Source organism: Schistosoma haematobium, chromosome ZW, assembly GCF_000699445.3.
Source record: "Schistosoma haematobium chromosome ZW, whole genome shotgun sequence".
Classification (NCBI taxonomy): Eukaryota; Metazoa; Platyhelminthes; class Trematoda; order Strigeidida; family Schistosomatidae; genus Schistosoma; species Schistosoma haematobium.
In genome coordinates, this window is record NC_067195.1 from 44,762,453 (window position 1) to 44,785,114 (window position 22,662).

General features: G+C 35.6%; 1 protein-coding gene across 5 annotated transcripts; it reads right to left on the minus strand.

The window, feature by feature from the left end:
* Positions 1-7,843: 7,843 nt before the first annotated feature.
* MS3_00003666 (uncharacterized protein) lies at positions 7,844-22,575 on the minus strand. 5 transcript variants are annotated; one of them, XM_051211525.1, is made up of 10 exons: positions 22,518-22,575; positions 22,403-22,486; positions 22,152-22,370; positions 21,963-22,111; positions 20,281-20,511; positions 18,573-18,669; positions 17,502-17,665; positions 12,511-12,745; positions 11,696-11,882; positions 7,844-11,054 (listed from the first exon to the last, which is right to left on the minus strand). In XM_051211525.1, the coding sequence occupies exons 1-10, from the start codon at positions 22,527-22,529 to the stop codon at positions 10,801-10,803; spliced, it is 1,632 nt and encodes a 543-aa protein (XP_051071592.1). In that variant the 5' UTR covers positions 22,530-22,575; the 3' UTR covers positions 7,844-10,800. The 5 variants fall into 5 exon arrangements, with proteins under 5 accessions (XP_051071592.1, XP_051071591.1, XP_051071593.1 ...); XM_051211528.1 differs by having other exon boundaries at positions 10,428-11,054; positions 22,403-22,575; XM_051211527.1 differs by having other exon boundaries at positions 10,428-11,054; positions 12,511-12,807; positions 22,403-22,575.
* Positions 22,576-22,662: the final 87 nt, after the last annotated feature.

Below are 22,662 nucleotides of genomic sequence, written 5' to 3' on the forward strand. Positions count from 1 at the left end.
GCTACAAATCACCTGGCCCAGATGACTTACCTCCGGCTCTTTTGAAAGATGGTGGTGACTTTCTGACTAAGGAACTGACAACGTTGTTTACAAAAGTCTGGGAGCTAGAGAGCGTACCAACGTCATGGAATGAGTCGATAGTTGTCCCTATCTTTAAAAAGGGTTCACGTCGTTCGTGTAACAACTATCGGGGGATAAGTCTACTTCCGATTGCGTCCAAGCTATTGGCTTCCGTCATACTTCGTAGGTTGTTCAAAAGCCGAGAAAGATTGACTCGCAAGGAGCAGGCTGGGTTTCGTTCTGGTCGAGGATGTATTGATCATATCTTCACCCTCCGCCAAATGTTAGAACACCGTCATACACATCACAGGCCAACAATCGTAGTGTTTCTTGACATCAGGGCTGCCTTCGATTCGTTGGATAGGACTGTTCTCTGGGATTGTCTATTGAAGAAGGGTGTGCCTGAGAAGTTTATTAACATCCTAAATGCCCTATATAAAAACACCTCAGGCAGAGTGAGGGCATACAACTACCTCTCTCCATTGTTCCATTCGTGCAGTGGGGTTAGGCAGGGTTGCCCAATCTCACCATTCCTCTTCAACTTTGCCATCGATGACATTCTGGAAACAGCTCTGATGGATGTAAGTAATGGCGGTGTGGATCTGTTGTCTGGAGAAAGACTTCTCGACTTTGAGTATGCGGATGATATTGTCTTACTGTGCGATAATGCCCAAGTCATGCAATCCGCACTTAATCAGTTGGCAATCGGTGTCCATAGGTATGGTATGTGCTTTGCACCCTCGAAATGCAAAGTACTGCTACAAGACTGGCAGGATCCTAGTTCTGTACTCACTCTGGATGGTGAGCAGATAGACGTAGTCGAGAAGTTTATGTATCTAGGTAGATACATAAATGCTGGTGGTGGCGTGCGTGATGAGATCAATGCACGTATAGTGAAAGCCAGAGCGGCTTATGTCAATCTGGGCCATCTTTGGCGCCTTCGTGATGTTAGTCTGGCTGTAAAAGGTCGGACCTACAACGCGTTGGTGAAAGCAGTTCTGCTCGATGCCTATGAAGCCTAGCGTCTCCGAGTTGAAGATGTTAGACAACTCTGTGTTCGATCATCGTTGTCTCCGAAGTATTGCTGATATCCAGTGGCAACACCATGTTAGTAGTGCAGAGGTTCGGCATTGTGTGTTCGGGCACAGAGACGATAATGCAATTGGTGTCACCATCTTGAAACACCGACTTCGGTGGCTTGGACATGTTCTACGAATGTCGTCCCAGAGGATTCCACGTCGTGCATTATTTGCCGACTCTGGGACTGGTTGGAAGAAGCGGAGAGATGGTCAGTGCATGACATGGTGTCGTGGTATGAAAGAAAGCTGCAAAGGACTGGCTTGTGTTGGTCCTTCACGACTCCCTGGTTGGGGTCCGAGAGATGGTGCAACACAGTGGCTAGAGACTTTATCAGATATGGCTTAGAATAGAAGCCAGTGGCGATCATGCTGTAGCCTTCTTTTACTTTCTTCATAAAACGTGGTTGTATCTTCCTTAACTGAAAGATTTCTTCTGATTGTACCCTTCTGTTCCCCTACTATTACTATTATTATTACACTAACTTACACCAATCTCTTCGTTATTGTTTTTTTTTATCTTTTTTTTTACGTTCCCCACTTTTTTCTTTTTCTTCTTCTTAAATTCTCATTGTTTTGTGTGGCGCATATATATTTGGCGCACTCCTGTACCAATACATATGTGTTCAAATAAATAAATAAATTTCACTATCAAGTGACGTGAAATAAGTAAGTGCTGAGCAAAGTGATCGAAGTAATTGTAATGTTCATGGTAGTAAAAAAGAGTATTAGGTCTCGTTACTGATACTAGGGAGCGCAATTAATTAGTTTTTATTAGTATGGTAAATTCGGATTGTAGCCATTCGTGAAATTTAAGCCGTACGCTTCATCCTTTTTGGGACTCGTTAGCTAGATGTATCCAGAAACATTAACATAGTGTATAAAAATTAAGATTTGAAGCTTCAGGTACCGGGTTCTGTCCTCAGTGTACACAACAAACTGGAACATCCAGCTGGCGAATCTTGAATTGGACGAAACGCGTGTACTGAATTTCACAGCTAGCTTCAATCCAACTTCACTTAAGATTGGAGAATATATTTTGAAATGTAGGAGTAAATTCATACTATACCGCTGGGGTGGTCCAGAAAACTTCTCGCAAAAGACAAGGAAGGATCAGGAAAACACTAAGAAGCATTTTACTCGATCAGAGTTCACTTGAAGTTTAGCCAGAAGCATCAAGAAAGCGAAACGTCACATGTAGAGTTCCTGAGTGACTGATTACTATAGTGCTACTATGTTTAGTAGCATTCCAGAATCTTCAGGAAACCCAAGGACATCTAAAATACTATAAAAACCCTATATTTTCTATACTAGGACGAATCTTTGGAGTAAAATGCTTCTCGCATATTTTGCGCCTATCGTGTCGTGTTTAGGTCGCTGTGTAGTTCTAGCTTGGGGTTTACATGAATAGCTTAGGAACCGAATATAGAGTTCAGTTAGCAAGAGTTATCATATACAAAGTTTCAAATTCAGTATATATTTCGGAGATTTATGTGGATAATTATTTTAATACATGAACTAATGTATAGCGTTATTTTTTCCAGTAAGAATGTCTTTAAACATCAGGATATTAATAATTTTACTATATAGATATAATTATCTAAAAATGATATTTCCATTGCTAGCTTTTACACAGACAGTATTCCAAACTTACTTCCAACTACTAAGAAGTGAAAACCCATAACCTTACATGAGGATGAACTTAAGGTTTTCCGAGGACTAGGATAAATTTATTCCATCAAGGGTAAACCAGATAGTCTATATTATTAACTTTAATTACTTTATGAAATAACGTGAGCATTTATTATGTTTGTGAATAGTATCAAGCTTACTCAATAGATAACATCATCATACCACGAGTCTTTATTTATGACTTATTATATTACATAGAAACTATGCTAAATAATTTGATTTATTTATACATATGTTATCATTTGCATTGCATGTATTTTAGTAGTTTTATCTGTTAAATATGTCAATGTTAAGTATCTAAATATATATTTATTGAGTTATTATTTAAATTTCCCATCCGTTTATATTTCTTTGTACTTTAGTAGCTCAGCTTCGTTAATCAATCACCTTGATAACCGTTATTATATAAATCCCAACGGTGTTTGAAATCAGAAGGCAATAAGAAGCGGTGACTACAATTTATTTGCGGATAGCATGGGTGACAAAACTGAAAGCATATCGAGCGAATTCGAAGCAGAGAGGCGAACTTGTGTATGCGAGCAAATGGAGAGACGAATCGAATATGACTCAGATAGGAAAGGCAAAGGCTAATAATAGGATTCGAGTATATATATACATGTGAATGAGAATGACTCATCAAGCAATATTTATGCGATTAACATTTTAGCTAGAGAGATATATGTGTGTAGGCTGTCATATTATCAAGCGTACACTTTTATACAGACAAGATAGTGATCATAATAGTACAAAAAATGGACGGATTATTACTGTTCGAACAACATTGTCTATTAAGTAAGTTAATAAAAGGGTTTAACTAAAATTAACCATAATCGAAATTGATTGTAGGAGAGTTGCTATAGTACTGATAATTTTAGTTACAAAATGTTAAAACATCATGGTCAGTTGAAATATATGGAATATATTAGAGGGAAATTATATTCGAGAGAAATATAGGAGCACTTGTTAATGATGTAACATGGTTTTATAAATGATCATATAAAATAATACGTTGTACATTTCATTGTGTAGGCTGTTTTTACTTTGATGATATCGAACACGATGTTTTTAAACAGTTGTGAAGATGTAACTTTGAATTGATCAACTCACCTATCCAAAATAATACTTATTTCATATCACAAAACTGTGTTTGTAGGTCCATTGTTTTAAAACAACCTATAATCTGTACACGCTATTTACTTAGTTTTAAGATCACCTATCTGCCCAATTCCTATTTATTTTTCGAGTTGTTGGCGTTAGACTTAGGGTTTGTCTCAATTTATTTCTATTTTCTCTGATGATTGGATGCTTTAATTCACTTCTAAAATGACCCGGAAGGTAGAACAACTTAGTCAATTTACTTTGTGTGTATGGTAATGAAAATTGTTCGTGTTAATCTTATTATCAATTTGTATCATACTTGTATGGTTCTGTTCAGTTATTGATCGACCGTTGTTAGTCCCCTTGATCTATCTTACATTTATTACGTAGATCAGAACAACCTTCTAATAGCAATCAGTGCAATCGAAAGTTGTATTTCCATTGATATAACTTGTAGCGTTTCATTTTGGTATATATAGTTCCCTTTATCACTTTGAAAAGAGCAAGAACAAAGATTTTGGTATCAGTCTTTCCGACTGTACTAGTTTGGTGTTTGTATTTCAGTCTGGAATAATTGTGACAGGATTTTATTTGAGTTCTAAGGATTCAGTGTGGGATGGTGTTGGCATTCAAAGAAAGGTATTTTTCATAAGTTATTGTTTAAAACTGTAGTAAACAGTTCAACTGTGATTCTGTCTGAACACTTATATTTTCATTATTTCAGACAGACGAAAAGGTTGTTTGTGGTATGGTTGATTATTTTGAAGGTTATTTAATTAATAGACAAATTTTAGTACAATACAGCATCAAAGAAAATATACCACAGAAATGAAATGGTAATATGGTAAAGAAATCCATAGAATGAGAACACAATCAAAAAAGAACTAAGCAGAAATAGCATACAACAAAAGATAAAGCTCAGTGAACAAAAAGCCAAGAAAGCATTCTTGGATTTAAAAAGGCTAATTTCACTATTATGAAGGGCCACTGGATTGTATTATGGAGCATATATTGTACAACGTCTCAAGCAATTGAGTTGTATGATCTTTGGGACCCTAATCGAGAAGTTGTAATGAACTGACATATACTAGTCATGTATGCCTATCTTTCACACCACGGTGCCATACCACAAACTGAATAACAACCCGCCATTTCCACCCGGCCTCAGTGTTGACAAATAAAGAGCGATGTGGAAGTCACTGAGATGAAATTTGTAAAAATGTTTTAACCACAGAAGTTGGTGTTTGGATTTGGTGATATCAATTTAATTGTATTGATAACGAGGGGAAGTAAGGGTATTATCATCAGATTTGTGTGTTAGCTTGGATCCTTCTATTGTGCAAAAACGGAAGTAGGTGACTTTTTAGAGGACTATTTCACGAGCCGTTGACTTAGGGTTTAGTTTACCAGACAGTGAGGAATCATCACGAGATTGTCCTATAGTGGCTAGTGACTAAAATAACTTTACGAATCCTTCTTCCTCTCTGGATCCTGAAGATCATTGGTCTGAAATCTGAATTTTCCAACGGCCTTGGGTGGAAACGCCATATCTATTATCCAATTAAAGAACCAGATGTTAGCTACCTTTCCTTTCAATTTCATGGAAAAACAACCAGCACGTAAAGCCGTTGAGCAAGCCATTCCTGTCAGAGGCTAAAAGCCTATGACCGTATGGCAGCATTTGGAAAGAAAGAGGACTATCTTTATCCTCGGAGTTACTCAACCATTTAGGTCCGTTTTAAAGACAATATTCACTAACAGATTACACCAAGAATGAATACGATAACTAAATTGGAGTCACATTATATTATACAACTGACTTTTACTCTCTGTAACTGATACTTTTGCCATTGTCGAGAAATCCACTTCATCTCTGGATATACGCTGGTAACCTAACTCAACTTCATCATTGATGCTACTGTTACATCATTATACTCACGTACCAATTATAAGACTTAGTTCTGCTGTTAATATTTTTTAGGGATCGAGTTCATCGTACAATTGCTCAGCACACTACTAAGAAATATTGAGGGCACAAATGAACAAACTGAACATTTTATTGTTAAGACTTATTTAACTCAACAAAGATGTGGAATCTATCATACTTGTAGCATATGACGATGCATTCGTGGTACATTTTTGACAGATTGGCCTGTGTTCATCATACACTTACATTTTATTTGCTGATGATAGCTATGCTTATTAGATTTATGTGTACTACGTTGTGTATTTATTCACTGACGATGCACTACGTAATGACTTTACGGAGATCTTTTGTGTAAAGACAATATCGGGGCATTGTCTGGGGTTGGTATATATGCCAAATGGAGTTTTGGAGATCAACGAAGGAACGTACTTTTATACCCGTTAGATAAGCTCGTGATTATCTAGAATGAGTGGTTGGCGTATTAATTAATAAACAAAGATATATGAACTGGACAAGAGAATAAAAACGAACACAGTTGTCACACATTTTATTATATCTTCATTGGGATGAACGTATGTCTACCTAATGAGTTCCAAATAAGGCAAGACGTATCCTGGATCCCATTGTTATCTAAAATCCAAAACTGTACTGATAACTGTTATTATTGTATAGATAAACATAACGAATCTCTACATAACAGACTGAATAGCGAAAGCTAAGTGTTTGGCCACTACTTTATGATAAAGTGGCTGCAGATAACTGGAGAAAACCTTCAGCCACATTTCACGCCCGCTCGAACCTAACGACAGTAGACAGAAGTTATATACCAATCGAAAAGGACAAAAGTTTAGCTCGAATGTTTTCACTTACTATTTTAGAGCTTCGATTAAACCAATGTATAAAAGTACCTATTTTTTATGAGTGTCTGGAAATATTCAAAACCTAGATGGTGATACCCGACACCCGTCAAGGTCTGCTTAGACAAGATGTAGGATGTCTTCATGAAGTCACTATCTACGGGTCTGATGCATGTTGATAGGTGTGAACTACCTATTCGGGTTTGTAGGATAACAGTTGGGGAGCAACCGCTCAGAATCACTTGGAGTAGCGAAGATAGGTTTACCACTTATTTATCTCTAGTTTGTATTTGTCATTTTTATTCTGAGGACCCTCCTTTCTAAAACTATATTCACCACGCACAATAATTAGATATTTCTTTTGAAAAACTGATCTCACTAAACTGCGTAAACAATGGCTGATGATTTATAACAGGTTCACACGTTGCTTACGATTGATTGAACAACACACCCGGAATTCGACAACAAAAGATACCAACCAGTGATTCACCTGCTTTGAGGCGTAGTTCAAAATATTTTTTTTGATTGACCGATATCAATTAGCTGCTAATGACAAATGAAGGAGATTGCCATTCATGATTCAATGGTAACGGATCTAGGTTTCTTATGGCATAAAGTGATCATTTATCCCTTGATTTGTTAAGTGTATCTTTGTATTTCAATAAGTCTCCAACAACCATGGTCTGAGGTAAAATATTGTTAATGATGACCACCAACCCGGAGGAAACACACAATTTATTAATATATCCTATAAACTCCTGATATTTATACCTTCACTATGACGAAGAGTTATAGGAATTGTTATTCAAGGTGTTACACAAAGTTGCTCGCTTTTCTTATTTTTTAGCACTGCTGGAGACATTCTTTTAGAGAATACTATTACGACCTAACTTATGAGGAATTAACCACCCATGAGATTGTTTTACTGTTATGTTATATGTAATATTTGCGTCTGGCGAAGACGCTAAAACCTACCGACCGTCTTAAGCGACAATGCGACCGTATTCGCGAGATATCTCACGAAAGCAAAACATTTACTCAAAATGGGTCTGCACAGCCCCCCCCCCAAGTAACAATCAATGGAGTAGCCAAGCAGGTCGACTGCTTCACATATTACGGAAATCTCATCAGACCTAGTAAGCCGTTCCCTGGAGAGCTTACTGCACGAATTGGGGAAGTACAGTTACTTTATAATAACTTGCGTGGTACCAATCTACGCACTAAAAATCGAGTTTAACGTGTATCTTCAGAATCCTTCTGTTTCACCAATTTATACCCTCTCGAATGGCACCCTCGACACCTTATCTTTTCTATTACCATTAACACTGTTACTACCTCCACTACTCCGGGATTTCCCCTGACAATTTCATCTCACTGAGTTAATGGGTTATGGAAAATTAAAGAGGTGTACACATGTCCGATTTACTGCGATGCACTTTGTTAACTGACCTTCACTAACAACCACCTAATATGATAAATAGTTTGAACTAAATCCATATATAATAATTAGGATGCAACTAGATATCATTTTCTCACCCTTAATCATCCATTTGATATTAAAACGGTTCACCATAATTAGATCAGCAAGTTAAGAAAGAAACATATAGATTGGAAAAGAGACTAGTGTCAGGCATACTCCTTAACTATAAGTCTGGCCACACTTTACAATTGCAGTAATAAGGCAAGCTTATTTTGCCAAAAGTAGAGGATACTTGATATACGGGTAAGGATGTTTGTAAAACTTGAGGTTGTTTGTCGAAACAATTCTTCTGAAGGAAACCTTGTATTTCGGGATGCCAATAGGTTCGCCTTCATTATAACAGGCACTACTACTAGGTATTTCAAAATTATCTGCCTTTTTACATTACGTTGGGAAAAGTTAGAACTAAAGACAAATAATCTGTAAATCTAAGGAGTTTTCACAGTAATTTGCTGCAAAAAGTGTTTTGATAAGATCAAGGTAACTTCAAACATGCTCAGCATTTCAACTTTTGGTTAGAATTCTATCTGGCATATTATCATTATCGGAGTAACTGATGGCTTAGGTTATTAGTAGGAAGTGCACTGAAAGCAAGTTACCGTTATATGGTCTTTTGATTCTTCTGTCACATAAAATTAGGCCGGTATAACATAGTAATGACATTGTAACATCTCTGGGGAGAGTTAAGCATATAGGTTTAGAATCTGAAAGCGAAATTTGTCGACGCATAACGTCTTGAAATAGTATAAAACAGATGTTGTTTGACATGCATTATCATGTAAATATCACTGGAATTTACGCACCATAATTATGAAAAGTAACTACTACACCAAACAAGATGTAATTTACAATAAAGTACACTTACAAACTGTTTAGACTACCATTTACAATCAATGGATATACATAATGGTATTCATATCATGAACATGATCGACGTCATCTAATAAACATTTTGATTATCCAATAAGGGGTTGTTTAACTTTTGTCGCTTTTCTTTTCTTAGTATGAGACGGAAGGATAAATTCAGCGGATGATTTAAAGCTACCGATTGTCGAGCATACATTATGGAGATAAACAGGTCCCCGGTGTAACATGTGGACTACTAGTATTTGACCACAGATGCCTTAGAAATATCGCTCGCATCTGCTGGGATCACCGGGTAAGTGAATAGTGAGGTTAGATACAGGATTTTAGGGAATGATGATAAATCAGTTGATGAGGTTGTGGATCTTCATCGACTGAGATGGTTGGGCCAAGTGTTGCGTACGCCTGAACACTGATTACCACGACGTGCAATCCTGACTAGTGTCGGAGATGGTTGGAAGAAATTAGGGAGCGGCCAAACTAAAACGTGGCACCAGTCATTGAAGTCACTAACTTCTAGTCTGAGCCATTTTGGTAGATGCAGACTACTTGGTTGGGGTCCGCATGACTATCGTAACCAATGGTTGGAGACTTGGTGACATGGCTCAGAATCGATCACAATGGCGTCGGTTTATACACTTTGAGATTAAAATCGCTCCATATCTTTCTTTCTACTAACTAATTCTTTCTTCCTGTACTATGTCCTTATATGCAATCTTTCTTTCATATATTACCAACACTGAATTAACCACTTCTATGAATCTGGTTTTCATCTTGTTGTGTTAATGAGGTATGGCAACTTTGATCGATGCACATATGTGCCTGGTCCTACGTTGTAGCTGACTGATTGACTCTAACATGTGGATCGGAGATCCCGTAGAACAAGTATTAGTTTGCTAACTTAACCTTCATTTGTTTATTTCGGCGAAGTTGTTTTACTAAATTCTGTCTGTGCATACTCCTATTATGATACACATATATTATTATGCAAATCACTGCATCATTAGTGTATTTAAAGTTGTCTACATGTTCCAACCAATTGGCGGAAAACTGGTCACAGAAAATAGGCACTGACTTCTCATGAAATATGGAAAAACGTTGGACAGGGGATAAAAGACATCTTATATATAAGTATACGTGTGTACTAAGAAGGCATATATTTATATCATATATGTAAGGATAACTTCCAATTTTTGTGCTGATGAATTATTCAGAACAGCAGTGGTAGTCGTAATCTCTGTGATACGAAATCTTCTTTGTGATCTCATTCACCATACCTTTCTTTAGTCTTGCATAGAATACGCGTGAGACGTATCATCAGGTAGTGGATTAGCATTAACGATAGTAACAATTGACAATAATAGAAGCAATAATAAACAAATACAACGAATATATATAAAAATATTGAGCAAAAAAGGATGATAACGGAAAAGCTACAAGCAAAATATTTTATAAGATGTTGCAAGGCTAAAATTGTTTTTCTTTACAATCAAGTAGTGTTTACACCAAAATCATGAGATAATTATCATCCTATTACAATGTTAACGGCAATAAAAAAATATAAACGTGCAACATGTGAAAGCGAGGAAAAAAACACAAATATAATCTGACTTGAGTAAAACAGCTCGACAGTAATTCAGTTGGCGTTTCCTCATGGAATGTTTGATTACACAAGCGAAACAAATAGTTTAATTAACAAATGAATTCTTTTCTACTTACTACACGTATGCCAACCAATTATACGAACTACATGGATTCAAATTGATCAACTCGTTTTTTCGTATTCCCCTCACGTATAGCTCTTAGTGTACGATATTTATCCATACCTTTGCTTACGATATCCTCATAATGAATGTCGATCGCTTGCATCTTATTTGGATTTCGAACAGAGCTTAAATCTTGTCGTAATAATTTAAGGCGTGTCGCATGATCCTCATCAGTATCTTGTTTGGACTGACGTAAATCCTCATCAACATTATTGACTGCCTCCAGTTCGCATTCTAAAACACAATCAATAAATTTCATATATACATATACATAGATGCATATAATCATAATGGTACTACTAATTGTCGTAGCAATAGTGGTAGTAGCCCTAGGGGCAAACAAATAGATTGAGAGTGGTTCAATGAACTAAATGCAACAGTTATTACTGCGTACACAAGTATAAACTAGTATTTATAGGGATCAGGAGAAAAATAAACCTTAGGTAACGCAAAGGATATGGTACTGTAAATGGCATGATAAAATGTTTAACTATATTTAATTTGGTTGTAATTCATTTGAAATAATAATTTGCAGGAAGCATATATATATATATATATATGACTAGGCGCATGACTTTGTATTTCTTTGACACGAAAGGTTATATGAGATATGAAGCTGACAAGGAATAGGCGCTCTCTGCAGCTACAAACATGATGATTTAATGTATACATGTCCTGTAAGTTAGAAATTACATAGATGGTTAATAACTTTATTTGTTTGCGGTTTGGTAAAGAAAATCTAATGAGTTTGTTAAATAAATGGTTAGAAAGTTCATGGTATTTCAAAAGCTGAGAAATGTACATCACACAATAACGATTTTGTCCCCAATTAATCACTATGGTTAAGAAAAATATTTAAGTGGTACATCGCTAACCGTCAGATTCTTGTTTCTGTTCACTGAAGTGGTCCATTTCTGCTTCATGCATAGCTCGAACGCGAGCCAGTTCAGCCTCAAACTGACGCTTTTCTTCCTCTCGCTCCTGTAGTAGTTGGTTTTGCTCATTAATTTTGGCATTGATTTCATCGCGTTCCTGTGCTATACGCTGACGCTCTTCTATTGACTTAAAGCAGTTGAACCACGGTTTATGAAAAACAAAGACAAAAAAATCGTCGTTTACCATGGATTGTTATTAGTACAGCACGATGACCAAGTATAGCTACCTATAACTGGAATTATCATAGGAAAACTAGAAATGCTATTGACCTAAAGTGTAGTTCTTAAATTATTAAACTAGAGCTGTAACTAGTGAATTTAGCTGTTGTACGGTCTTCAAAAGAATAGGATTTACACTTGACAATAGCCTCTGCTTACCATGAAAAGTAGGTAATTACCTTTAGTGTAATACCTTTGCCTGGAGAGGTTATGGGACTCCATAGGTTGATTTTCATCAATGAGGAATAAAAAGTCAACTTTAAACTAGGGGGGAACTCGTGTCGTTTCACATTTCAGTTCAAAGATGTCTTTAAGGACAAAGACGAGTAACGTTGATATAACTTTAAACAAAGTTGGATTTTCTTGATAATACATCTCTAATAATTGCTAACTGGTAGGATAAAGATACAATTTGGAGATTTGCTGTCAAATGGGTTTAATTGTTCAACAATTAAACAAGAACGATTATCATCAGAAACTAAATCAAAAATAAAGGGAAAAACAAAAGTAATTTTAGAATGTTCATCAAATCTTACCAGTCCTAATTTGCGATTTGCTTCTTCTAGATAATACTGTAAGTTTTCTAATTGTTTTCGTGCACTTTTTTCTTCTTCAAGTTGTGCATTCAATTCATTAACTTTACATTCATATTGTTCTAAAACTGTTTGCGTACGTGCGAATGCTTCCTCGTTTTCTTGCATTAAACGTTGCATATCTTGTAGTCGTTTTTCCATTACTTCTCTCGCTTCTTGTTCAGCACGTAGTTTTTCCCTTAATGATATATTAATTAAGTAGAAGTTAATTTGAGTTTGATAAAATATGAATAATCAGACCTGTATAGAAGCAAAAAAGCTATAATTATTCACAAATTACAAACAACCACAAAATTATTGTCCTTACATGTGTCACCACAGTGCACTGCAGTTAAGAGACGAACAAGCATTTATTGAATGTACAGAAAACAAACTGGAGTAAGAGGACGTGAAATTATTTAATTTACTTTCGAAACAAAAAGAGGGGAGAATATTTATTGAATGAATATCTGAATTGGGTTTTTTTCTGGTATATCCTAAGAACCTATTTTAGTAAATTGACTATTGTATAAAACAATAAATGAATAGTGATGTTATTTAGTCTGTGAGCACAAGAACTATTTTAATCAAATTCAGTCGAGAAAACCATGAAGCTTACGTTTATGGCAGTAACAGAAAGGTTTTGCCCACTGAATGACAGATAAATACATAAAGTTGTATAACAGTCTGGGTGTAAACTTACAATTATAGACCACATAAATAACACTTAGAAATTTAGTAACACAGAAAGTCCTACTCTAAGAGTTACATGTATTTTGTTAGTATGTTGTGACGAGGTTGTTCAGTCAATAAAGTGCATCGCAGTAAATCGGACATGTGTACACCTCTTTAATTTTCCATAACCCATTAACTCAGTGAGATGAAATTGTCAGGGGAAATCCCGGAGTAGTGGAGGTAGTAACAGTGTTAATGGTAATAGAAAAGATTAGGTGTCGAGGGTGCCATTCCAGAGGGTATAAATTGGTGAGATAAAAGGATTCTGAAGAATATGGTACCTTGGGGTTTAGAAGAAGGCAACGAATGAACGCACCTGCCCAGTCACTAACACTCCTTAGCCATATCGTTCAAGATCCTTAACTATTGGTTACAGTATTCTAGCGAACCTTAACTAGATAACCTTTTAATATGGATCAGTTCCTTTGTCAATGATTATTTAGATTGCTGCTACGCATTGGTTTAGTTACCTTCAGCCTCCTTTTAACTTACTCCTACATTCGATAACAAGCGTCGATGTAGAGGGTGTTTGTCCAAACCATCCTAATTGAAGATTTGTCTCATCAATTGATTTGCTACCTCTATCGAGTACCCCATTTCTAGCCTGACATTGCTTGGATGTTAGTCCCAAAATACATGGCGATAATTCGAAGATCCCTTGGTTGTAGTGATTATTCGATAAATCACTAAGCGAAGTAACATTAGACAATCCCTCAGAATAGGCGAAGTTGACATCTTTTGGGATAAGTAGGCGAGTTTTTGGATATGAGGTCTGGTTAGAAAATATCGGACATCCAAGTGATCGATAAAACGTTTTATTGATTTGAAATGTAAATTAAATAACCTGAAATGATATTACTTTGTATTATCTATCCGCTCCCAATAGGTGGACGAGTGTTTCCTCACTTCGGTATTTTTGTCAAAAGCGTTAAAAAATCTGTTTCCTAAACGATAACATGTTTATGACTTTTCTTTTTACTATGAGGGAATTAAGTTATTTAGAAGGTTACAAGTTTTTTCATAGAAAATTCAGAGCTGCATCTACAGTCAAGGGTCTTTTATATTTGTGCATAATCAGTTACCCACATATGTCTTCTTCCAAGGAGTGATCATAAAATACTAAAATTGGGTGATAAGAAAAAGGAATGACTACTGTGTATGAAAAGAATTCACTCAGGGTTAACAATTACTTAGTAGAACAGAGCTAGTTACCCAGAGGTCTGTAGTCTGAATCCTGCAATGATTTGGACTTTTCAAATTTTTAGTTACCACCATTGTATACAAAATAGTATATCAATCACCAAAAATGTGTACACAGTTGATTTGATAAGTAATTCAAGAGTTACATTATCATAGTCTGTTTTTGATTGGTACACGGAGCAAAATATTGACAGGTAATTATCAAAACACATTACGACAATCCAAATCACTTACGAGATGCTCACCACTCTATTTTAAAAATAATTATAAACACATATCTGATGAGTACTAAATATGGTATAGAACTTAAGATGTTTATTATCTCTAGTATCTGTATTCTCATGGAAATCAGCTAGGTCAACACAAAGTGATAAATCACATATGCCACACAATCTTGAACTTTTTCTATGAAAACACTGTGATTAGGTAAGCAAGCGTGATATCATGATACGATATTGCATATGGGAATACCAGAAGCTACGTCTAAGCGTATCACACGCAGAAATGATATTTTTCGCTTTTATCTAGCCTTTTACCGAAATAGCATAGTAAATCGTAAACCGTGACCAAGTAGATGTGTGCGTTTGGAATTGTGTGTCTGGTAAAGTGTGTGGTGGTAAAGTCTGGTGCATTAACAGGCTTTTTATACTAATGTATCTGAATGACTAAACGTCTCCCCATATAGGTGAAAGTTATGCGTTTATACCACTTAATCACAGACGTGGAGCCATATTAGTGATTTAAGTACACTTGGTGAAGTTATACTTTACACTTTTAGCACACCTTCATCAACGTAATGAGATATAAGAATATTTCTGAATTAATACATATTTCGATCCACAGTCCAGTTGAAAATGTTTGAGTTCACACTCATTTGACCGAAGAGTAGTAATGGATTTAACAAAAATGGATAACAATCGAATTCTGCTCCTCAGTGCATAACCTTGTTCACAAAACGTAATAGTAGCTTGAGAACTCCATTTTCGATTAAATTTATGGTTGTGCTTACTTGTAATTATTTCTAAAACAACCATATATGGCTGCATATTGGTTGTCGATCCTTAAAAATCAGTACATTAGATATACTACTAATCATGTAGCCTATAAGATCCAGGTGAATGTATGTAGATCCTACCATTAGCTAAAATTGTTTTTAACCGTGAAAATAACATCTCCCAATGATGGCTCATGGTAAGATGATTCTATGATTCATTTAAGTTAAAAGCAAATTTTTGTAAGCCACTTCGATATTCTATGCAATCCACTTCCTTTATCCTATTGTGATGGGAAAAGTCAATACCGTACAAAGCAAAGGGATTGAAATGATATTATCAGTGATATAGAAAACCAAACAGATAATTAAATTCGCAAACAACGAACGTGATCAACAAACAACAAGTATAAAATAATTACATCGAAGATCTGGAGAAAAATAAATAATGAATACATCTGGGCTGTTGCCCAAAGCCTCCAAAAAATGGTTATGACCATATTACGAGTCCCAATAAAAATAATTGCATTTCTTGATACGATTCAACAGTCAGATTTGGTTTGGTTGTCACTAAACCCTTTAGTCAAATGTACCTGTTTTGCAATCATAAAGTAATAAAGGACGAACTGCCGAGTAGTGAAGTTGGTCATAATAAGGTAGAACACTAGCACCATACATAACGTTATTCGAGAGAACTTAAGCAAGGATTTAATATTGAGTTTGTTAGTCACTAATTGACTGGGACTGATCACATTCAATATAAGTAAATTGGTAAAAAAAGATGGACTGTTTTATTCTTTATGGTCAGACCAATGTCGCAAATTATTGTGAAGAAACGTTTTTGATTGTATGGAAAACAGACGCGTCTTGAGTATTTCTTTATTATTCGTGATGGTTCACAGTATTTCATTGACAATATCAGAGCTGATATTTGACCAGGCTTTTTTGGAATATGTGCATACCAAGCCAATGCTTCCACTTTACCCTTTTTGTAATCATTCAAGGTAAACAATCTCCATAGCATAGTATTGGCTGCAAAAGCAAGTCCCCATGAAGCTCATAACAATTATGGTACAAATGTTATTTGCATTTATGTTTTACTAAGATATTAGTAAATAAAATTCATCAAGAGGAAGGTAATAACAATGAAGAAATAATCCTCATATAAACTTTCTTGTAACTGAATCAATTTGTAAAGGTGAAGTGCAAACCGTTGTGTTTTTAAGCTCGGCTAATTATCACGTGACTTATTCGCCAATAGGAATATGACTTATACAATCTTAGCCCTGTGCCAGACCAATGATATATAGACCTGTATGAGCAGTCTCGAGTCCCGGTTGGTCCTTTTCTTCGCCTAACACTGACAGTTGATGCCAGAAAACCAATACCAGCTTCCACTATATCTATCACATATTTCAAACATACTAGGTTTATATACAAACCAAACAGACCACATCACACCATAAAATAGAAAATAACATTTATACAAGATCATGCCAAATAGTGGCTGAGATTGTGGGGAACTGTAATTAATAAACTGGAAACAACTCAAAAACAGTAAATTATATCAAATAGTCTATAGGTCAAAATAAAGCTTATGATAAGAGGACTATGATTATACCTAATCTAGTTACCTAATAAATATACAACATGAATATACGTGTAATATTAGTCCATAAATGAATCCCAACAGTCAGTCAGTAACAACGTGGAACTTCGTACGTACGTACATCAGTTCGAGTTGCCACACCACATTAGCACAGAGATGCAGTGGTCGATTCAAATCCCGTAGTGCTAGATGTAGTAAAATTATAAGCTGTAATCAGAAAAATTAGGGTTTGAAGACGTTATTCAAGGAAAATAATCCACTGAAATAAATTTGGAAAGAGAAAAAAGAAAGGGACATGAAGAATTTAGAAGATTAGAATTTGGGAGAACACAAAAAGTGGATGCACCTGCAGTTAATTCTGATTATTCTCGTCGGGATATAACACAATAGATTATTAGATATTTATTAAAATACACTCACCTTTCAGCATCACGTATAGTCTGTCGCTCCTTAGCTTTTACTTTCATTTGTTGAACTTCAATCGAATCGGGTTGACGTCGAATAGCATATAATTTATGGTTGCCTGTAGATAGGTTTAGAATAAGTTTAGATGTATGAGTACTATCCGTGTAGAATACGAGAACCTAAAATTAGACAAGAGACAATGAAGAGCAACTAATGATGTCAGCATGACAATCTGTAAAACGTACAATGCCAAAAAAGCAACATTGGCACATTGGGTTAACAAAAAAAGCTAATAAACCCAAAAGAAATTATATAATTAATTCAAAAAACAAACACGGAATAATCTATTTTTATCATATCACTACATACAAAGGCAACAAAACGATTGATGCTTTTACTACAGGAAAACAATGACCAGTAAACTGAGCATAACAACACATTTTATTGCTTCAAAATATAATACTGCTTTTCATTTTCAGCTTCTTACATAACAAAATAAGCAAAGCAGAGTAATATTTCAAACATAAGATGGTGACAACACAAATACCAATATGATCACTAAGAAACATTTAGCTGAAAACTAAATACATTCACATTAACCACAAACACTAACCATAGTGATTTTGATGTAGTAAGTCCACTTACTGAAAGTTACAACTCCTATCATAAAAACTAACCAAACAGTATCAAGGAACTAATTGACTTGAGAAACAATAAAAAATCACAATAATTCAATAAAAATCAAGAAACCTGTTGTTTTTTTTGTTATTGTGGATATATGACGGAACTCTGGTTAAACGAGATTTCGAGCTATTTGTCAGGTGTATTTTGTATAATTCAAAATAGTATTTCGGGCTCATATCGAAACAGCCGAAATTGTTATATGTTCATTCAGTAAGAAATATATGTCTAGAGACTAGAGGTCACTTCACAAAACTCAAAATCAGTGAATTTTATCTTAAAATAAAGTCAACCGACTTTGATCCCGTCTAGTGCACGTCGATTCATAAACCCGATGAAATTATTCTGTAAGTACCTACTTATAACTAACAGAATAAAGAAAGGAAACAGATTTCTGTCACTTACCTTCCCAGAAGCTTCAACAGGCTTGACGAAAAATTTATTGCGAGAATAGGATAACTTTTGTATCTCATTCCATGGAAAGGTAACCTTTGGTGCTAATCTGTGAAGTTCGAAGAAGAAAACGTTTAATTGAGACGTTACACAAGTCATGGAGTGGACTGACGTCTTTTATATCCAACAATTTAAAGTATTGTGTAAAATTGTATAGCGAAACTAAGTATCGTTCATATATATTGGAACAATATTTCGTTAAATCTGTTTTTTTTTTTAAATTAGTATTGAATGTCTTGATTAACGAGTACTTTATCAAGTATTAAAAACGGAATTCACTAAATTGATAGTCCCTTATTAACGATGTACCGTGTTATCAGATAACACTAACTTATCGTATTTTAGTAGTCAAGCGCAAACCGTAAACGAGATAAATCTACACAATATGGTTGGATGATTTGCATGAACTTTACCAATTTGGGAGTTTTCGTCAATAATCGGTGCGATTAGAAGTCAGAGAATTAGAGATGGACTTAAGCTCTAACACCATCCTATAGAGTAAGCCGGTAACCCCGATCAGGATTGAAACTACTCGCAACCGTAGCTGATACCTTGGGATGGCGATTGGGTCTGTTTGTGATAAACCAATCGAATTACACTAATCGTAGCACTTTTCCGTTTAGATACGTGCCATGCCAGACAGGTCGACTGAAGTGACAAAACTACAAGTAGGAACTCCACGTCCACTGACGAAGTCGTATTTTCGAATACATAAGGTTCTAACAGCTGTAAAGTGTACCTCTCGAAAAACTATGATCTTTGGAAATGCTGCATCTATATGACGTAAAGTAATTAGGGTCGACTTTGAAAATGAAGCCTCACCTTGTCCAGTAAACCCTAACACGACACAGGATAATCATTGACTCTGCAAACCGATATCTCACGATGAGGTAGATGCCCACTTTAGCCGGATGCATTAGAAGAACCAAGGTTGAAGGCTCACGTGCGGTCTTACCACCTTTATTTACTACATTCTACTTTAACATAACGAGTTGCCTCGTGGTTTTATCGCAAGCTAAGGATCATTAGATATCCATGATTGAACACCATAAACCTATTATTCATGTTCTGCCTTCGCATAGTTGTAAATATAAATTACCAAAGTTAAACACTTTCCCACCGTAAACTACAAGTTATTTTACTACGAACGAAAATTTGGACACTCAAAGTACAACCAGAACTATGGTCAGGCTATCTCTAATACATGTGAAATACATCGTGTTTATTAATGTGACTATCATTAACTCAAAGAAACTTGACGGAATCCGTTCGTACATGTGTTTAATTAGATTTCCTTCAAGCTCCAACCTCAACTTACTATGAAATAACATTTAGCAAATAAAACTATACTTATTTATGCTAAAAGCCCTATGTGATATAGCGTATACAAGATTAAAGGATGTTTGTTTCGAAAGACTGATTGTTATGAATTAGGAAAACAGGAGGTAAGGGGTAGAACTGTTATTATAAACTCATTAGCAGGTAAAGGTACGTAGTTTGGAGTCACATCTTAGGTGTGAGGGCTAGTGATACTAACCGGTTGCTCAGGTTGAAGTGAAGAAGGGTTTAAACATGCGACTTAGTGGCTGAAAACAAGAGAAATATTGGAAATTGTCATGTACTATGAAGTTGGGAAGCCTATTAAAAACGAAAAACTCACTGGTTGTCATATTCATAAATATTCAAACCTAAAGCATCAATACCAAGCCACAAGTCAGTCTTTTTTTCATTTTTTATTTTAAAAAATGTAACTCCAAACATTTCTAGATCTTGAGCAATTCTTATGTATTCCTTTACTGCGTCGTCCTTGGACATATTTTTATGCGAAGAAACACAATTCATCACTTTGGCTTCCCATTCTTCATCAGTTAGATTATATTGTTCACGTACACTAAAATAAATGTAGACAAAAAAGCATGTCAAGTCGATTGGTGTGGGGGAAAACTGAGATCCAGTTTAACATAAATAAGTTTAATGAGCAAGAGGAAACACTTTTAGGCTGACCTATGATTATGAAGATAGATTATTTATATAGTAGGTGAAGTATTTTTGTAGCATCAAGAGACAAACACCTGAACAATCAAATCAAAAAACATCTTTAAATCACAAGTTATGAATTGCGAGGTTAATTATTTTCATGTTTACACATACTGATTGACGTTCTCCATTAACATGAGCGGAAACTATTTTCATAGACATACAATTTATCCACTCATATGCCAAAAGTTAGAAATAGACTTTCGGTTGACATGAAATCTACATTGTAGTGACGGTTGTGTGATGACAAGCAATCTGCTTGCTTTCTTCAACTTAGTCGTAACCAGAGGAAAAATGTGGCCAATATGTGAATTGAATTAGGCTGATAACAGTAGTGGTAAAACTGGCGAAATGATTATCAAACTGGTAGCAATAGTATTAGTGAGAGTAGAATAGAAAATGATTTTGGAAAAGGTGGGTTTACGAAACGCAGTATGGAATACTTTTGAAATTCTAGGGTAATAATAAATGAATACATCTGAGTTATGTCACAACCTCAACAAATCGTCACGATAACCGCATATACTAAAATGGATCAAATTGACAATCAAAAACTATAATAATCCTATCGGAATTAGAGAAACATAAGCCTTTGATAAGATTAATCGTGAGTGCATAGCACTCCTCTTGAATATTGATGCAGACCAAGTCCGACCTAGGATAATACAATTTAGTGTACCAGGGATATTTATGTAGGAATGAAAGTTGAAATCACGTTAAGACACATATACATGGAATATAGGTCTGAAGTGATGGGACGAAGGATTATACAGTATGAGGAAGCATTATAACATATGGTTTACAGGGGATTAGGAGAAAAGTAAAATCGTGCTAGTTCAATCAGTTCTGAGTTGTCGTTTAATCTCTGGATATCCAACGACGTACCAACCTTTTGACTCGGTTTCACTCACTAATCTGCAACTCTAAGGACAAACTTGGCGAGCTTAAATTTATGAGGCGCATCAATAAGATTTAAATCAGTTTCGAATTTGTGTTAAGCTTATGTAACTATATGACCAAATAACATCCTAGGGCTATAGTTGATATCAGATTGTGATTTGTAAAAACTAATTCATAACCCTAACATTTGAACATAAATCCTAGTTCTGAGTACCTACGCTACACTTCAACCTTTACCTAACCCTAGTAGGTTGGGTTTTTCCGATCTCACTTTGAGGTCAATCAGATGTCACCCATAAACTAGTTTTACCAATAACGGATTAGCTGCACTATTCAACATTTATCACCTAGCTTACACTGATGAGACTAGTAGTGCTAAAGTACACGAATTCGAGGAAAACCTACTTTGCAGAAAGGTATTTGGAGATGTTAAGGGGTTTTCTGACGGTGGATGGACCATTTCCCTCACTGCGAATAAGATATTGATAAGAAGCCAATAAAACAGCAGTTTCTGCAGGACAATAAATTCTCCCACTGACTATGTCGTCTTTAACCTATGGATATCATTACATTGTTTAGCAAAACAGTAGTTACATCATAGTAAAAATACAAACGAGTTGTTTCATCAATAAGTTCATTCGATGGGTCCTCTGGATAGTATTTCACTTTGACGTCAAAATGCAGTGGGCCATCCTTGATTTTTTGCGTTGTCGTAATCTTCTTATCGGCCTCTGGCCATGTAAGTCTGTTTTTGTGGTCCACACACTGAAGACCAAAATACCACATCTCTCTAATACCAAGAGCTGTGCAAACCTGGGTCTTTAAGAGAACTACAAGTAGCTTACTTTCGAGACGAGCTGTGCCCCAGAGGCCTTGCGCTTCAATGTGAAGTCCAACTGGGCATCCTTCGTAAGAACAGATACAGGTACCTAGGAAATAAGGATAACTAAAGAAACAAACCAATTTCGGCATCACGCAAGAACCACAACCAGTAGCGAACCCCGCGGGCTAATTGTATCGCAACTGTTGAGCACCAAGTTAAACAAATCTAAATTTTACCTTGTTAGTGTGAAAAATTGAAGATAAAAAGTCTCAAGTTGTCACT

Excerpts from the sequence above, each read along its gene's own strand:
- MS3_00003666 (XM_051211525.1), bottom strand. Across the intron at positions 22,371-22,402 it reads GGGCACAGCTCGTCTCGAAA|GTTTGCACAGCTCTTGGTAT; the intron begins GTAAGCTACTTG and ends TTAAAGACCCAG. Across the intron at positions 12,746-17,501 it reads ACTATACGTGATGCTGAAAG|GGAAAAACTACGTGCTGAAC; the intron begins GTGAGTGTATTT and ends TATATCATTAAG.